The following is a 19370-nucleotide window of genomic DNA, read 5'->3' as shown; positions in this document are numbered from 1 at the left end:
TTTCTTCCCTATATATTTTTCTTCCAGGTAGATAATGCTAAACAAAGAACACTGCTGTTTGACTCAAAAATACTGTAAGGTAACTTTACACACATTTCCTTTTACAGTTCAAAGAATCAAAAGGAAGACAAGTACAACAGAAAAAATATAATATTAAATTTCTGAAGCTGAATTTTGAGGATAAATAAAAAGCAATGACTTGTTTCTTTACAGAATTAAATTGTGCCTGCTCTATTCTAAATGCCTTTGTTTCTTTTTACCATATTTTAAATCCATTCCTGCTCACTAAGGTTGTCCTGGAACTCCATGGTAGGAAGCTGCAACTTTCCTCCTAACTGCCATGCTGCAGAATGCTTTAAGTTTGACACAGCAATAAGGTAGGAAATAAATTATAACACAACATTGCTCTTTTTTAAATATGAGATTCATATTTACCATCTTCCAGCTACTCTGCTTCTACAGATTCTGTTACTAGTAAGTCAACATTTAAATACTTGTATCAACTTTTAAGTAGGTCTTCTACAGGTGTTTTTAAAAGCAAGGTTGCTTGCATCATAATTGTAAGTACCTACAAAGCACCACTGTAAACATTTTCCACACCAAGAAACAGGAGTTTCTTTAGGGCTTGTAAGCTCTTTGCAATCTGGAGCCATATGCCATTTCAGTACTGCTTCAAGTCCTTACTTGTTAGACCCTTTTTAATTTTGAATTAATGCCAAGGTTAGACATCATAGCAGAAGTTCCCCATTTAAAATCTTATTCTTTTTTACAAAATACCCACATACACTTCGTAGTGTTAGCACAGCTTTATGCTAACAAACAACAAAACCAGGAAGGTAGTCCATTTTCTTCAGTTTTACCATGCCCCCTTCTGCCCCTTCACACTCAGTTTGGAGCCCACTGAATGCCCATGGTTATGAACTGGGCCACACATGACACAGAGAGCAGGTACAACCCTGGTGTGCAACAAGGAGTCCTTCAACTTTAAAACATGAAGGAGCTGCTTTCTGGACTGCCTGGTTAAAATCTAACAGTTTCTTTAGAAAGGACAACAGACATTGCATGCTTAGGAACACATCACTGGAAACTAAAATTAAAAAAATAAGTGAAAGATAAGCTTGAGGACACAATACATACTTCTGACAAAGCTGGCTGAACAGCACTTTGGGAGACAGAGGACCTTTTCCAGCCTCTCTCATGCTGTGAAGGAACAAGAACATTGCTGAAGTCAAAGGTCCCGGGCTGGACAGGTTTACCACCAAAGGATCCTTCAAAAACAAAGGCAAATTACACATCAGATTTCAAAAGTAATGACACAAGCTTCTTTCAAGTTACTTGATACATGATAAAGAGCAATGTAACTTTCAGTCTTAAGAGTATTTCGGGGTGGTTTTTTTAAATGTTGATGTCAACCATTTGACTGAAATAATTTAAGAGCAGGCTTATTATTTAAGGAGTAATCGTTGCAAAACCAAACAATTATTGGTGGTAACCAATAACTTTGGTAACAAGCATGCCAATGAGCTGGTCTGGTTCTCACAAAAACAAGCAAACTTTGTACCACCTGCTTTACTCCAACCTCCACATGCACTGAAATTCATCTGGAGAGACAACCCAGGTGACCACCTCCATGGGCCAGTGTAAGATTGTGCTCAGTGGCTCTCTGCTACCCAGCCTTAGGAATGGGACATCCAGCTTCTCTGATCTGTGAGCCACACACTGCCATTTCCACACATCTGGCAGCCACAGAAACACAACCTGTTCCTCCACAAACCAGGTGCTGTGAAGGTACCAGCAGTGCTTCACAGCAAGAGCTGATGGCAGATCCCACAGCACCCTGTGGCACTGGGAGCCAGGCACAGGCTGCATCCTGCACAGCCCCTCTTGGTATGATGTTCAGCCCAGCCAGCAGGTTCTGGGTATGGAAGGTTCAAGCCAATCAAGCCAATTTTAAAGCAGAATTTTAAAATCCTGCACTGCTTACACACCACTTGTTAAAATGACCACAGATCCCAGCTCTCCCTAACATGCTCCAAGGCTCCTATGTGCCCCCAGTGCTCCCTACTAGCTGGCCTGACTCTCAGAAAAACAGATTACAAATGCCAGATAAACACTTGGAGAGGGCACCTTGTCCAGAAAGCAGATCCACACAAAACATAAGCGATATGGATACACACAAATATAAAGTATTTGCTTTATATGCACTATCAAAAAGTGGGAAAAGGCCCCTTACCAAACAAGAAGCTGCAGGTTTCTGCATTACTGTTAATTAGACTACTGCAGCCCTCTTATTCAATGCCAAGTTCTGCACTGGCATACACAGACCAGAAAACACAGTCTTTGCTCCAAAGACCTTATTTACATTGTAAGCATTGAAATTAAAAATAAATCTTTCAACCTTATGGCTGTGCAAGTTACACATCAAGCATAAGCCAACACCCCACTGGCTCACTAAGCCTTTGGGCAAAAACAAGCTCCAGCCCTCTGCTGTGGCTCAGGATAACTTTGTGAAGCATGTTGCTGCTCTGAACTGCCACTGGAGGAAATAAAGACAGCAATGCAGTGAATTGCACACTGTTCTTGCCTGGAGGAGCTATGAACATCACCTACAGCAACACAGTGAAATCATCATCATTTCAGAGGTATCTGAAACAGAATACCACTCCTCTACCCTCACTGCCACCAGAAAGCTCACAGCAAACAGCAGGGAAAAGAAAGGAAAAAACTAAGAAAAAAATCCTCTGTAAACTGTTTGCTTCAGCTAGCAGAGGGAAAGGGGTATTATCTTTATTGCCAACAACATATAATGAAACCCCAAGTCTCTAAGACATGACCAGAACAGCAGAATATTCTTTGGATAATAGCCACAGGAGACACTTTCCCATATGCCTACAATGAGTTTGAGGACAAATTTGTTCCTCACTGAAATTTCTCTTCTCTCATTTTAATCCCCTGGCCTGTGAAGCATGTAATAAACTTTACAGACCTTATCAATGAAGGGCAGGGATGGACTGGAATAAAACATTTCACAGACACTTTCTAGAGCCAAACAAACTATTTCCTGTATCATACATTCATACTGAAGAAATTAAATGGCAAGTAAAAATAAGCCAGCTGCTCTTTCTTAAGGTAAAGTATTATTTGATACTTCAATATCAAAAAATGTGAAAGGAAGTAATTCCTCCTCCTTCTCTAGGGCTGAGTAATGATTTCTGTAAAAGAAACCAGTTCACAGGTAGCACAAACCCACTAAGCAATTAAAATGCAAAAGAAATGGGAGAGTAACAGTGTGCTTTTAATGGAGATGTGATTTCCTGTCCTCCAGCTTCTTCCCACATTTTCCCAAATTTGTATTTCTCAGTGCACACTTACCAATTGAGAATCTGAAGTATGACAGATTTTTAACTTTGTTCCTTTCTCCTTTATCTCATACATCAGTTCATTTAGTACGTGAGTCTGTGCCAAGTTCTTAAAGAAAGAAAAAAACAAAAAAATGTGAGAAACATGCTGATCATTCAATTACAGAGTTTCTTTAGTTATATATTCTAGATTCAGGGGTAGACCAAACCAGATACACTTCATAACATGTAGCCGAGGTTTAGATACAACCACTAGAAAGAGCACTAAAAAATTCACTAACTTGACTGTTTCTAAAATTTTATTTATTTCCTTTTCTGTAATTTCGAAACAGTTCACTAGTAATAAGTTTTTAATTTATATTGAATAACAAGGTTTTTTTGTTTTTTTCTTTTTTGGATGAGGACATTATTATCAGAGACCAATTGCCTCTTTTAAACACTGCAGTCCCTCTCACCATGCCCCATGAAGCACAAAGGCTTTGGCACAATGAAAAGTATTATCCTTCTGAATTTAGGAAAGAAATCAACTCAGCATATCTCATCTTTGTTTCTTTATTTTTGGTCAACTCTGACAGCAGATCACTTAAGCTTCTGTGATGCCCTAAGTATGGACAGATAACAATTTGCAGTTTTACTCTCTGTTTGATTAATTTTGCAATCAACATCATAAACACAAGGTGAGGTGTGCCAGTGCAGAACACCTTTGCAGCAGTTTTCTTTCACTTGCTCACTCCTGCCTGCAGACACAGAGATGTATCTGCTCAGCTGACAAGCAACAGGATGGTGCAATATAAAACCCACTAAGGCTGCTGCTTTTTTTGAGGATGTTGGATTGGTTGTGCACTAAACATCAATAGATGTGTATTTGTATAGCTCATTCCTCTTATTGTAGTCAGAAAAAAACCATAATCGATGAAAATAATTTTATAACTGCATCCATAGCAGGGCTTTAAAATCATGCCAATGAATAGTGCAGACATTTACATTATGCACACAGTGCCACTATTCACATCACCAGTATGGCAGACAACCTGCATTAGTCATGACTAATAATGCTGAAGTTCAAATAAAACCATATGCTACAGTACAACCCACACACGTACGCAGTGTGTAAAACACTTGGCATTTTCACTTGTTTCATTACTGTGCAAAATGCCAGTGATCCAAGAATTCTTTTTTATTATAACAGGAAATACTCCTTGGATAGCACGGAGTAAAAACAATTTGAAAAGGACTTTCAGAAAGCAGAACGAAGACCTGTAATACACAAAACCTTTTCAGAAGCCCATAGATTATACAGACTTAGTATTTCTGAAATCTATTAAGAGAAAGTGGCATGATCTTTCCATCTTACCTGCATGACAGCATTAAAAAAGCAGGTGTTTCCTAAATTATTTATTCCTTTAACTGGAACTGATGCACCATTACCAGAACTTTTTCCTTTCAGTATTTCACTTGTTTCACTGTTTTCTTCACGAAGACGTATGATTTTTGATGAACCTATAATTAAATTATAGATTAATATGACCACAGAACTGCATAGTTTAATCAATTAAGTCCTTTCATTATTATGTTTATTAATTTTAACATATGTGGAAGATACCTTGATAATACTCCAAGCTGCTGTACGCAGTCTTAAAAACAAAAAAACCAAAAAAAACTAGACATAACAGATAAAGGCCTGGGGAGTAAAAAAATGCCCTCAACAACTTATATCCAACAAAACCTTCCATAATAATCATACTGTTCTATAAGACTGTAACTTCCACAATTAGACAAGCAGTAAGTAAAGTGAGTTATTTATTAACAATAGGCAGCTGAGATATATGTTCATTATAACCATCAGAAACACCACCTCAAGTCTGATTTTTGGTGCATTTGAAAGGAGGTAGCCCAAAGTTACCACTGAATGCTGCAAGTCTTTATCAACTCCAGTGTTCTGTTCCAACTGCCTTGTCAACAGCCCAAGGCTCATGATCCCTACATGTGCTACTCAACTCACCTCTCTTTGTCACAGCCTGAGGAATTACTAATACAATCCAAGTACATACAATGCTAGTGTTTTAATTTCAAGTAACAAAAAATTGCTAAAACTATGCTATAACATCCACATAATTCCTTGTTTCCCTTATTATTTAAATAGATGAGGGACAGCAAAGTTAGACAGTCATTAACTTGTAGCCTAGAGGTAATGGAAAGACTTGAGATAACAATATTTAGCCTTGAATTCTACTAGCAACTTTCATACTGTCATGGTTGCAGGACTAAATGTGAACATTACTGACATCTGCAGTGTCTTAAATATTGATTAACAATGCACGTCAATGTAAACGAGTTATGGACTTAATAGATGCCAAGAACTGTGATGCTACAATCTCTGTCTTGACATATGAATTCATGTATTTGTTCTAATGAGTTTCACATTGAAGTCTCATTAAAGTGTTCTTGAGAAATAACTAACAGACCTATTTACGTTAATGAAATTCTCATGCCAAAAGGTTCTTTTATGTACGCTCCTAAATACCTTTCTTGCTTAGAAAAATGAAAAAAAATATAATTAAATTAAAAAGAAGTTATTAAAATATCTATTGTATCTGGCAACAAGGTTCTAACGCAGTCTGCCTGCACCCTACAGTGCCACTGAGGCACAACTGTTCTTCCAAATTGTATCAGAGTTTTTCAAAACAGAGTTAGAGGTGCTTTGCTGTTTAAAAACATTTTAAAATGTTCTTGTTAACAGTGCTTACACAGCTTTAAATTACTCTCCTTTCCATTCAGGTGGAAAATTAAGATGGTACAAGGGCAAAGTAAAAGATGGAATTCTCCTTGAAAAAGCAGACAAAGTGGTTTTGAATATAATAAACAACAAGCAAGCTGCTCACACCCTAAAGAGTCACTGTTTTATGGGCTACATGAAGCAACACCTTTTAGCTGGCATGATTAGAAGGGGAATGCTACAGTGTCTGCAGCTCATCCACCCACAGAGCTTCAGAACAGCCACAGCATGGGAATGGGAGCTCCAAGTCATCTGCAATTCAAAGGCACAGCTCTCTCTCAGAAGTTTAATATTATCACTGGAGATGTTTTCCCCTCAGAGAAGTGGGCCATCCAGAGCAGTGCTGGGGAAAAGAGATGGTTAAAAAGAGAAAAAAAAAAAAAGATGGAAAAAAAAGCCAAAATTGTGGAAATAATTTGTGTATTAGTATACCACAGTTGTTGCATTTATCCATCGGCATTCAAAAACATCTGGGACAGCATCTTAAAGTAAACAATGTTCACAGGGCCATCTGGACAAAACTGCAGGCAAAAATTAAAGCATAAGCATATGGAAAAGCAGATTTTTCTCTTCCCTTTAGCAGTACAGGATGACAAATGTCAAACCTAGATCTGTCCACGCTTCACTGTGCTATGCTTTGCAGCACCACCTGGCTCTCCTTGCACAGCCACCAAATATGGACAGCACTGCCACAGCGGACCATATCTGCAGGGCAAACTCGATAAAAGCATTTCACTTCATGGTTAAATGGCAGCTTCACACAAGTAGCAAGGTTCCATTTGCTGAACCTTACATACAAATTATTTAAGGGAGGGAAAACAAAGCCAAGGCATCCAGCTTTGTGATGAGAGCTGGGTGAATACGCAATTACAAAACACAAGAAATGAGAACCAGACATCTGATTGCCATGAAGCTGGATAATTAGGAGGATATATAGGGATAAGGATATATGTATAGGGATAAGAAGAAGTAGTAACAAATTGGAAAAATGCCTGGATGTTGTATCAAAGTTAGGAACCTCATTTCATTCAGAAGGTTTTAATTACTGCCTTTTGATTTGTTAATAATTTTAAAAACACAATCCACATGACGTTTTACTGTGTTCTTTGTACCTGTGAAAAAGTCCTCACAGAAATGTGATGCTTTGCCATTACAAACATTACCTGCTGCCTTGCTTATAACACACAGATATTTTTAAGTACATATACAGAGCCAGAGGAAGGACAGCAGTTTTTAATTTAGCTCTGCTCAATGTCCCCAACTCAGTGATAAATGACAGACAGGCCTGAAGCTGAATGTTTACTTGACATGTGAAGAGTTGGTCAGTCTTAACAGAACATGCTGGTAATGACTGTGATAGCTAATACTTCTACAGACTGGGGCTGGAGGGTCCTTCTGCAAGATTAACCCAAGGCTACAAGCATGTTATTAATCAAAAAGCTAATATGTAATTTTTTAAAGTGCATTTGCACTGAACAACTGTTTCATGGACTCTTGCTGACTCAATCAACGGGCGTGCTTTTGGGTATGAAAAGTGACTTTTAAGCCAGTATATATACAAGGATCCCAGCTGAAGGATTCCATCAAAATGGCTGCCATCTGCAGCTGCCCACAAGGACCGTCAGCTCCTGGCCTAACAGAATAAAAGAAGTAGTCTGAGTTATTTGTCCACACGCAGTAATATTTGTTATAAAGGACCTTGTTCATATTAATGAGAGCAGGTTGGGTGAAAAGCACAGAAGTAATTAAATTCAGACAGATTTCTGTCATTAGTTAACTCTTTTAGAGTTAACTAATTAATTAATAATAATCAATTAATTATAATTAATTATAATAATTATAATATAATTATAATTAATAATAATTAATTCTTTTAGAGAATTGACATGGTAACCCTTAAGCTCTCTGCCTTTCCCAGGTAGTGTGGACATCGGCCCTAGGCAGGCTGTCCTTCCCCAGCAGGGACAGAGAACCCACTGTGCCTGGGGCTCACATTCAGACCCTGCCCCTCTGTCAGACTCTCCTGCTGTTCTGCTGCAGAGGTGACCTTTCTGATGCAGCCATACAAGGAAAACTCTCACCTAAGCTGTGCCTTGATCACCAGAACCTTCTCTTCCTTTGACAAAGTCCATCTGGCTACACAGACACTCTGCCAAAACCCCTTGCCCAGCTCTTCATCCAAATCATCAAGCCCTACTGATCATCTCTCCATAGGCAACAGGTCAGTGCCCACCTCTGGTGCCACCATGATATCCACCTCCAACCCTCAGACAGCTGCTTCTGTACACAGACACAGCCTCAAGTTTCTGTACACAGACACAGCCTCAAGCCTGGCAAAGCTTCCCAACACCACCCTGCTCTCCCCCATGCCAGAAAGCCCCCCTCCCACCAGAGCCCTGGGAAGAAGGGCAGCAGAATCTGCTCCTCTGCTACAGCTCCTGCCTGCAAAGGGAATTTCCCTTTCTTGCTGCTCTTTTCTTCAGCTTTTCTTGTGCCTGCTCCACTCACCTGTGGTCCCAAAAGCTCTCTGGAGGCAGGGAACACTGCTCTGTCCCACAGCTGCTCAGCACCAGCCTCTGAGCAGTGACTGAGACTCCTAAGCCAAACATTAGCATGGACAATGACTCATTCCACAAAGCAGAGCCACTTACTGCACCAGGTGTACAAAAACACACGGTGCTGACACATCCACTTGCAAAGGGAAACTTATTGTGGGTTCCCTATCAATTTGTTTTGCCAGCATTTCCAACATTTGCAGCACACATGGACTTCTGCACCGTCTCTGCTGAAACTGAGCTCTGCCTGGGGGTGCAGATGGCGTGAAAACAAGAAGATAAATGACATCAAGGTTTTTTTTCAGCCAGGGGAGCAGGGGAGTAAGCACTATTGCTCATCTTTTCAATGCAACTTTTTTTTAAATTAAAAATAAGGGTTCCAGGAATACACACTTTCATTCCAAGGTCAAGCCTTTTCTATTGAATACAACTCTGGTACTTCAGCTGAAGGTCTTCACAGTAAAAGCAAGGTTAACAGACTGTCTTTCTTTTACCAAGTTCTCATCACACTGTATTATAAAATCCTACTAAATTGTCTGGCACTCCTTTTTTATCTAAAAAATTTAGATTTTTTTTCAACACTGTACCACAATTAGAATCCAACCTTTAGAAAAACAGCCTGGTTTTCTTCTGAAATGGTCACTAGCTATACATTTTAAAAGTCAAATTTCGCCACTAGTGTTACAACCCTACAAATCAAAGATTCTAAACTGTAATTTCATTTCTCTGAGTCTTGCCACAATGTTATAAACTAGAAAAGACATCTGCACAGTGTGGAAAAGCAACCTATTCAAGGAGTGCTTTTGATCCTCTGTGCTCAGATGACTTGTGTTACACCTCACAAGCAAATAAGTACATGGACAGGAAAGGTGAGAATCTGTGGTTAAAACTGACAGAATGCCTAAAAATTTTTTTTGTCAATGATTCGATTTTCATTCCTTTGCAAGGAGCTTACTAGAAAGTAAGCAGATTTGAAAGAAAATTTCTGACCAATACCAAAAAATGTCTTTTTGCCAAAGTGTATTTTCAGATTCAGAGAATCAATACAATCTGTTTTATTTTGCTACTTCATTTCAAGTAGATAGAATGGTCTTCTATGACTCCAAACTACATGTAAAAGTCACTTAAGAAAAGAATGCCATTTTTTTCAATATGATCATTTGTCAATTGCTAATATCCACAACAGAACGCAAATCTGCAAAGTTATTCATCCCACTACCAGTTTTTCCATACAAGTCTACAACTCTCACATGTACTGTAAATTTGTATCTATTTTTATACATTAGTTACAGCCATCAAAACAAAAATCAAGCTGCTAACTTTCACTTACTGGCAAATCCAGGCAGCTGAACTTACCAGAAAAACCCCCTTCCTCTGCTTGCCCCTCCCAACAATAAATTTAACTACAACATTTGAGAATATATCTTCTCCCTTTCCATTCTATTGCCACACAAACCAATTTAATTAACTGCACTACAAAAAGTATGTGATCTTATGTTTCCACCAACATATAATTTGGCTTTTGTAAAGGAAAATACGCATAAGATTCACTTTTAAGACAGCAAAACAATTTGTTTTCTCCAGTAAATGAGCAGACACACAGATTGCAATGTCTCAGCATGGTTCCTGTGTACTACATGTGCATTATGCCCATGTGAAGCTCACAAGTGTGCCACACAGACAATACTGCACCTGCCTTTCTGCGGCAATCATCACGGCCTGCTAACCTTCTCCACAAAACAAATTTCTGGGTGGTACACCCTAGAAAGCAATCTTGCTTTTTTCTTCCAGCTTGTGCCCAACATGACCTCTTAACCAAACAGACTTCTTTAAAAAAAAAAGGGGGGGAAAAAAAAAGAAAAGAGCAGGCATTGCTGGGTACAACAAACCATAGGATCAGATGTGAAAATCACACAGCTGCAAGCATTCTTTTGGGAACCCAGCACTGGGATTTATCTCAATCGCTTAATGTAATTACAAAAGTCAGTCATGTAGTAGTAATGTAATTTGCACATTTTTACAGCTGAAGTGAAGTTGAATCTTTATGAGAGGCCGAGTGAAAAGCAGGGATCCTGCTGCCACACTATTCCACCACATTAGTACCAAATGACAAGCATTTTGCTTTTGTTTATTTTCCAAGATGCATTAATTAGGAAATCTATATAACCCTCTCTCACATGTTTCAACTGACCATTTTATCTTTAAATGAATCCTGCACTTTTGAGAACTGAAAAAAAATATCCTAGCAGCCTTGTGCATATTAGCAATTGACAATTCATGTTCATACTGCATTTCTACAGAAATTTCTACACAATGCTATTTGAATTTTAATGATGCACCATGCCAACTAGCTGTTACAACAGAAAGAAATGCAGACGTAAGATGAATTCTTGTTACAGTGCCACATTCTGCTATGAGAACTGTCTTCACTTTGACTGCTTTTTTAGAAAGAAATGGCAAAGCAATGGGGAAAAAAAGCACAAGATTGATTTTTAAGCGAAAATATTAATTAACTGTCAGTTTTACACTACTTTTTTTTTACAAGTTATTTATCATTTTCTTAAAATTAGCTTATGTTTTAAGGTGTGAATACACAAAATGAATTTTAAAAATCTACACCTACTAATAATTTAAAGAATGATAACAACACTGAAAATATCAATGGAACATGAAATAAAATGTTACACTAAAAAAAATTTAACCAAAACAAAAGTAGAGTTAATTTTCACAGTAATATATCATGTCCTTTTGTATTCTGGACAACAGCATGAACTACATTTCAATTTCAGATTTTATTTTTTCAGAATACCTAAAGGTAGCCTAATTTAAAGAAAAGAAAAAACCATAGATTTCTGTAGGGAAAGTACCAAGTCTGTCATTTATAAAAATGAACCAAGAGTGTCAATTCTGGTTGGGAGTTCCCTGTCATGCACACCAGTCATTTATAAACACATGGCTGTTTTCCAGCCTCTCCCAGCAAAGAGCCTGGCCTAAAGCAACAGTCCTGGGCAAAGAGATTTTCTGTCCTTTTCTTGCCACTCAGGAAAACCCAACAAATCATCTCTGGGCCAACATTCCCAGAGCTTTCAGGAATGCAATCCAAACTGCTCAACACAGACAGACTGGAGAGGGTGACAGACTTTCACCTTTAAAACATCACTGGAAGTACACACACACACTTAATGCATTAATCATGCACTGGAGCCTCAACCCTTTCCCAGAATGGAGCAGGAGACGTGGCTGCCCTGCAGGAGCGACCCTGGCACTCTCAGACCTCTTGCTGCCAAGGCAGGCACCCTGCAAGGCTATGTCTAAGCCCTAAACAAAAAAAAAAAAACCACAATTTTGGTACCAGTTACAGCAAAGTTTCCAGTTATATCCGCAAACATTTACATGAAATGTAAGCATCTTCGAAACAGAGCACCAAAATTAAACACAAATGCATATACAGCAGAAACATATGCTGCTCTGCTCTGCTATAAATATGCTTACTTTTCCTGAGTTAGTTTGGAATTTTAGTTGCTTAATTTAAGACATTTCACAGAAAACTTCTAAACTTCTTCATCTGAAAGCTTTAGATGCTTTGAAGTTTCACAAATTTAGAATTTAAACCATGAGGCACAGAGTTGTATCACTCAGAAAGCCTTATCCAGCAGTACAATAATGGAATAAAATTGCTTTCCTTACATTAACTGAAAAAAAACCACCACAGCATTTTCATCTGCAAGAAAGCTGCAACACATATTAATCACACATAAATTTGAAACTAAATCTGTGAATAAAAGTGAAACCACATGCTGTATATTCACTGCTCCAAGAAAAAAAGATGCAAAAGGCAGCAATATATCAATTCATTAAAATTGAATAATTCAATATACAACCCGTGACTAGATCAAAATACTGTATTTTTAAACAGACCTTCATTTTTTCCCTCAAAAAATATGTAACATCTCTTAAAACTGGTAGGTGCACATTTACCTAGAAGAATACTTAGTGTAATTCTGTATGGCAACTATTATCCTTTCTCACTTCTAACTGGTTGATTATCTCTGTTAAAGGATGCAACCAATTGTTTTAAAAGTTTACTTAAGGTGGGTTTTGAGAATCAAATGTGGAATTCAATGCACTCCCAAGTCCCAAGCCAGAAATGCTGCCAAGTGTGTTACAGCAGGGATGAATAACACCAACATTATCAAGAGTAGAGGGCCACACATATGAAGTTCTATCCACTGTCACATATATTGAGAAGGTGTAGAATGCTCCTAGTATAAGAAAATAATTTAATACTATCTTATTTTAATAGGAATGACAATTCTATCAATTAAAACCAAACAGTAAAAATGGACATTGCATCCAACAGCAGAGTACAACAGAAAATCCACTTAAATCTAGGAAACTGTGGAGAACAAGTTTAAATCAGAAAATTTTAAGCTGTTATACATCCATACCAAGAAAATTAAATTCATTTATAGTGAATGTAAAATGTACACTTTGATATATTATTATGTGTTAATTTGTGATTAATTTATTAATTTATATGGCCTTATCACATTTAAGAAAACAACTCCTCTAGGGTAAACTTTCTTTGTTAAATACAAAATTCAGAAAAACTACCCTATAGCATCCAAAATATTTTTAAAATGTAATCATACATTTTAAAAATAGAAAAAAAGGTGACATTATGTCTTGATAGGTATTACTTCCCCAAGAAGTTCTGCAGTTATAAATTACATCATGGTCACATTGTACACAATTTTTCAGCTGTATTTTTAACATGACTCAAAATCTGAAATGCTTATTATTATCTCCAGATAAAACTATTTGTGCAAACTTACTTGGTTCAGCCCTGGCACCATGTTTTTGAAGGAAGTCAACTATCTGAGCCAGAACCTTTTTGTTGCAATGCGTTGACAGCTCTTCATCACACTGATAACACCTAAACAAAAGAAGAAACAAACTGGAATTCAGGGCTATCTGCATGCACATCCCAGCTCTAGCAAACCTCCCAAACAACCTTACACAAATTACTTAAGCTCTCAGTTTCAATTTTTCCCACTAAGAAAATGGAATAGAATTGAATTCTCTCATCTCATATATGCTCTTCTATAGATCAGTCCCAATTCACTGTGGTCCTTATAGATTTAAATAATTTCAGAGAATACAAAGGACAAACACATATTGCCTCCAGAAAGCCTACCTTTCTTCTACAGAAAGCATTCATTTTATCTGTCAGAATCATTCTTTATTATGAGAAGACACTGCTTTCAGTTATGTGAAGTCCTAGGAACAGGCACACACAAACACCTGCACGCTGACTCTCACCATATGATCCATGTGCTGAGGTTGATAACGATGCAATGAGGCTCTGTGCGTGCAGTTTGGAAGTGTTTCAGAGAATGCTGGCCTTCTGAATTCTTACTACATCCCTAAAAATGGACACATCAACCCAGTAAGGGGCAGGAAAGGGAAAAAGAAAAGATGTATTATTAGTAAATACACTACAAAAACTCCACTTTTCAAAACTAGACATGAAGCTATTCTGCTCTACTTATTTATCATTTGTAAGGATTGATTTAACATTCTCATCTTTTCTACTTGGAAAATCACTTAAAAATATAGAGAATGTTTGCTCTAACTGAATAGAAATAATTCCTAGCTTTTGGATAAGTATTGATTAAATATCAACATACAAAAACTATAACATTCACAAAAGAAAGAATGCTCTAGTAATTGTGAATGAAACAACTATGTAGCATATTTGGTCCAGAATATCAAGGAAGACAACAGCATAGGTAACCCTCACTGCTCAAGAATGTCAAATGCATTCCAGACAGCAAATGAAAAAGGTACATAAAGTGCTTTGTACTACAAAGCTGCTCAGAACACACTATTTATGTACAGCAATTTCAGGAGAAAGCATTAAGCATTTGCAATGGTTCAAGAATGAAGAGAGTGGGACTTAGATTCAGCACCGGTCTCTGAACAGGCATTAAGTTTTAGAAGCTGTTAACAGCATGAACATGAAGAAGCACACAGAATTAACTCCTTTTAAAGGCCACCTTAACAGAAGTTTTTCAAGCAAGATATATGAGTCTTCCTCATATAGATCTAGTTAACTATCTTCTGAACCCTGTGAATAGCATGTTTCTTTGCAAAATCAAATCTCTTCATATTATACTGGTAGGAGCTGGTTTCTATAGTAAAACCTACTGAAAGTAGTTTTCTATAGTGAAATCTACTGAAATTCCAAGAAAATCATGACATGCTTTGTTCAGGCAACTATTGGCTGAACTGAGCCTGATACTGCCCATAAACTGAATTTTGCTGTATCAAGCAAATTTTTTTCTTTACTTCAAACCCAGGGCAGAAATCTGTGAAAGCCCTTGGGGTCAGGACCTGCCACTTTGAACTCTGAGGCCATGGTCTGATATTATAACTGATCCTTTCTAATGGCTAGTAGCCACAGGAGCAGCATTCTCACTCCAGCACAGTCCTTTCTCCCTGGCTTCAGTCAAATCTAGTAACTGAGTGTCCACAGCACAAGCTCATTCAGCAATATACATGTTTGGTTTCTCATTCATTCCTATTTATGGGAACTCCTGCCAGAGCAGCCAGCTGAACAGATGCATTTTGCAGCCACACAGCTCCCAGAGCCAATTCTCTGTAAGTGGCAAGAGGATGCAGATAAGAACAGAGAAAAGGCAGGGCCATCACTAATTGTGATGCCACACTGCACTGCTGTGGGAACCCAGAACACCCCTCTGGCTGTCCAGAATGGCCAGGACCCCTGCCAAGGGCCTCAGAAGCCCTGGCACAGAGTCCCAAACACCTGTGGTTTTGATTATGGCCCATGGAGCAAACTACCAACCTTATATGAAGCCATAACAGCTTAAGTAGAATATTAGTGAAGTTATCACAGGGTGGAAAATTAGATTTTAGGTTTTTGGTATGGGGGTTCAGGAGGCAAGATGGAGGGAACTGGGCGTGTCCAGCCTTTCTCCTTCTTCTTCTTGGCCTCCATCTTCTGCTGTGATGTTGGTACTTACAGTCTACTCACTGTCTAACACAGGTGATAGGTACTGGAAAGTAATTGTAAACATTGTATATGTAGTTTTTAGTATAAGGACATAACACTGCCCCAGGGGCAGGCAGTGTGCCTGGAACTGTCCTGCTGGACAGACCCCAGCAGGGCAGGAGAAAACTTTTTATAGATAAGACGCAATAAACAACCTTGAGACCGAGAAATGAAGAATTCCAACTCATTCGTCAAGCGCTCGGGATGGGAAAAGAGATTTTTAACGACTTGGGGTCACAGTGACCCAGAAAGGCCTCGTGTGACACATAAAGCTAACCCTAAACAGTGCCAAAAATTAACAGGAACATGAGGCCGCACCCCACTTCCCGAGGAAGCTGAAGCAGGGACTCTCACAACCAAGCACTTGCGTCACACTGTTCCTCTGTAATGAGATGCCAAACAGACAAGGATCCCCAACACATCCTTCAGAAACTGCACCTGTGCAAACCGAGCACACGTGCTCACCTGGAAGCCACATTTGAGACACAGCCAGATGTCTGAAGGCGCCGCGGGCTCGGCGTCGCTCAGCCTCCTCTCCCTGAGGCACTCGGCGCACACGGACCACACGCTCTGAGCCACCGCTCTCTTCACGTGGGGCACGTCCACGGCCTGGCTCACGTGCTGGCAGGTGAGCCCTGCAGGGAACAACACACACGCGCTTTTAGACATCCGAAATAATGGCTAGGGAAGAGAGCACGTGGACACTGAAAGACCGTGATCTTCAATTAATTCAGCACCAGGAAAAAAAAACAGCAAAGAATTAAAGTAGGAAAGATCAGCCAGCTGCGCCCCACATACTGAATTTTATGAAGGAATCTCTTTTAGTCTTTCCGTAATGGAAATTCTTTTCAAGTCAATAAATGCCACCTCTTAAAACCAGATAAACTTGTTCGTACAAAAGTACAAGGATTACTTTTGTACAAAACTAATTTCCCTGGTTTTTGACAATAAAATAATAGATAAATCTATTTTTGCATATAACAACACAGACCATTGACCTTTTTCCAACCCATAAAGAAAGATTTTTCAAACACCCATGCATCCGTACTACAACTGTTCATTCTGAATGCGAATATCAACCATTCTTCTCTGTCATAATTTTTTGCAAAAATTTCACTACATCACAGAATAAGCTAAGTTTGAAGTAACCTCTGAAGGCCATCTTGTCCAAGCCTTCACTTAAAGCACTGCCAAATATTAATTTAGATCTGTTTGCTCATGGTTTTGTTCAGCTGAATGTTGAATATCATCAAGGACTGAGGCTTCACCAACTCACAAGAAAATCAGGTTTCTGTCTGACCACCCTCAGAGTGAATATAAAATAAACTTCCTCACACCTAGTCAAATTTTCCATGCTCTAAATTTGATCTGTTGCCTTTAGTCCTCTCATTGTGGACTTCCTGCAAGAATCTGGTTCTGCCTTCTCTGTAACTACCATCAGGCAATCAATGAAAGAAATTATACTTTCACTCCTTTGGCTAAACAAAGACATTCCCCTCAGCCCCTCTTCCCACATCATGTTCTCAATCTCCTCAAAAATCTGGAGGGGGTGAACCACTGGCCTCATTGGCAAGCCAGCCTTTCTTGTAAGAGAGAGCCCACAACTGGGCACGGCTCTCCCAAGGAAGTCCCACAAGCGCTGAAAAGATGGAAAGAATCACCTGCCTGTCCTGCACTCTCATTTATACAATCCTGCCTACAGCAGGCACAAACAGCACAGCTTGGTTTTATTCAATGTGTGCACTAGGACCTTGAGGACCTTTTCTGCAAAGCTGCCTTAATCCCCACCCTGTAATGGCATGTGGTTATGCCCAGGTGCCAAACTCTCCACTTGCCATTGCTGAACCCTGAGAAGTTTCTGCCTGCCCATTTCTCCAGCCAGTCTAAGTCACTCTGAATGGCAGACCTATCCTCCTGCTTATCAGCTGGCCTCCTCAATTTGCTGCCGTGAAGAGATGGCAAAGCACAGCTTTACAATGACATCACGCAGTTTTCTCAGCAGTTCAGATGCATTCCATCTGACCCACGGACTTGTGTGCATTCAGTTTGTTGAACAGTTCTCAATCTTCTGCTCTGGACAGTGTTTATACCCTAGAGTCTGCCACTAAGGTCAGGAGCCAGGGAGGATCAGGTGCAGAGCTCACATGTGAAGACAGATGCAAAGGAAGAATTGAGTTCCTCAGCCTCTTCCCACATCCTGTGTCCCTAGAACCCCTGCCCCCTCATGCAGCAGGTTTGCACTCACCCTAGTCTTCATTTTACTGCCACTGTATCCATAAAGGCTCATCTTACTCTTTACACCCCTCACCAGACCCAATTCTAACTGAAGTTGCTTTACCTAATCCCTAATCCTGCACACTCCAGACCTCTGCAAAGGCAGCCCAAACCTGCCTCCACCCACTCTGCCATTCCTTCTTCCCTGTGAGCTCAGCTGGAAGCTCCTTGTTCAGCCACACAGCCTCCTGCCACACATGCCTGACCTCACATGGAGAGGTTGTCATCAAAGATCAAACAACTCTCCAGCCCTTCAGGGAAGTCCTTTAGTGTAACAACTGATCATGTCATAAACACTTGACTGGGGATATTTCTGTTATAAATTCAAGCAAGAAAAGTATTTCATGGTACCAATGATTTGTGGCTTTCCTTAGTCAACATGGAAGCTATTAGCCCTCAACCTCAGGACAAACATCCCCTTATGTACTTACCTGAAATATCATCTGAAGAGTCCTCATCCTGGGGCCTGTTGGGCCTTTTGCTTCTCTTCGGCTTCTCAGGGTTGGTTCTTGATGGATCTTTCACCCGCATCTGTTGCTTACTAGGAAAGACAAACAGAGGCAATGTTATTGGTTATTGAAATGTTTCACTGAATGCAGCAAGTTTGAACTCCAAAAGCACAAGATCCAATCACACATTCAAACATCACAAACACAGTTTTAGGCTTGGTCTAATGTCAGCTATTGTGTAACAAGGAGTGTTATGAATGTGTCAGGAATGAAGTCTTAGAAATGTCACAACACCAGTTAGACTACAGGACACACTGAACTGTAGCTGTAAGAAAAGGGGACACTCACTTCTAGGCAGAGGTGTTAAATATTTGAGATACTGAGATTTTCTTTATTTTTGTTATTGCAAAGTAAGTTATTACAACTACAACATACCAGGAAAACTTCATCAAAATAAATGTTTCTCCTCCTTAACATATATCCCTCATGAAAGGTTTCAGTCATTATTTACACTTGCACATTCCCTAAAGGTTTTTGAGCAATTTCAAACAGTGTAAGAAAATAAAAGTCTTCCAAATCTGATTAAAGTGTTCTATCCTACAATGGATGACTGACTAGAGAGCAAACTGATCCCTCTGTTAAACACTGGAGAATCCATAAAGATGAAGTCTCCCATAGGAAATTTGTGCCATTAATCAAGAAGTCCTATGAGGAACAGAATTAAAGCAAAGATATTTGCCAGTAAACGTTAAAAAAAATCATTAGAGATTTCAGCACACCAGTCATTTAATCAAAATTCAAATGTGAATCCACTGAAGGACTGTAGCTGTGCACCACAGAGACAGCTGCTGGGGCTTAGTTTACAGTTTGTCTTTTAATGGT

General features: G+C 39.1%; 1 protein-coding gene across 7 annotated transcripts in view; it reads right to left on the bottom strand.

Moving 5' to 3' along the window:
* Window positions 1–19370, bottom strand: part of USP45 (ubiquitin specific peptidase 45) — a 50569-nt gene that overhangs the window by 23247 nt on the left and 7952 nt on the right. For all 7 annotated transcript variants that reach the window (XM_064707232.1, XM_064707239.1, XM_064707234.1 and 4 more), the window contains 7 exons: window positions 18471–18580; window positions 16231–16400; window positions 14013–14116; window positions 13526–13626; window positions 4714–4859; window positions 3373–3468; window positions 1138–1268 (listed from right to left, as the gene is read on the bottom strand). In XM_064707232.1, coding sequence (XP_064563302.1) covers window positions 1138–1268; window positions 3373–3468; window positions 4714–4859; window positions 13526–13626; window positions 14013–14116; window positions 16231–16400; window positions 18471–18570 — 848 coding nt within the window. In that variant the 5' untranslated portion in view covers window positions 18571–18580. Of the gene's footprint in view, window positions 1–1137; window positions 1269–3372; window positions 3469–4713; window positions 4860–13525; window positions 13627–14012; window positions 14117–16230; window positions 16401–18470; window positions 18581–19370 lie in introns of those variants that run through there.

Source organism: Zonotrichia leucophrys, chromosome 3, assembly GCF_028769735.1.
Source record: "Zonotrichia leucophrys gambelii isolate GWCS_2022_RI chromosome 3, RI_Zleu_2.0, whole genome shotgun sequence".
Taxonomy (NCBI): domain Eukaryota; kingdom Metazoa; phylum Chordata; class Aves; order Passeriformes; family Passerellidae; genus Zonotrichia; species Zonotrichia leucophrys.
Note: the sequence above shows the minus strand (reverse complement) of the source record. Positions and strands in the feature narration are given on the sequence as shown.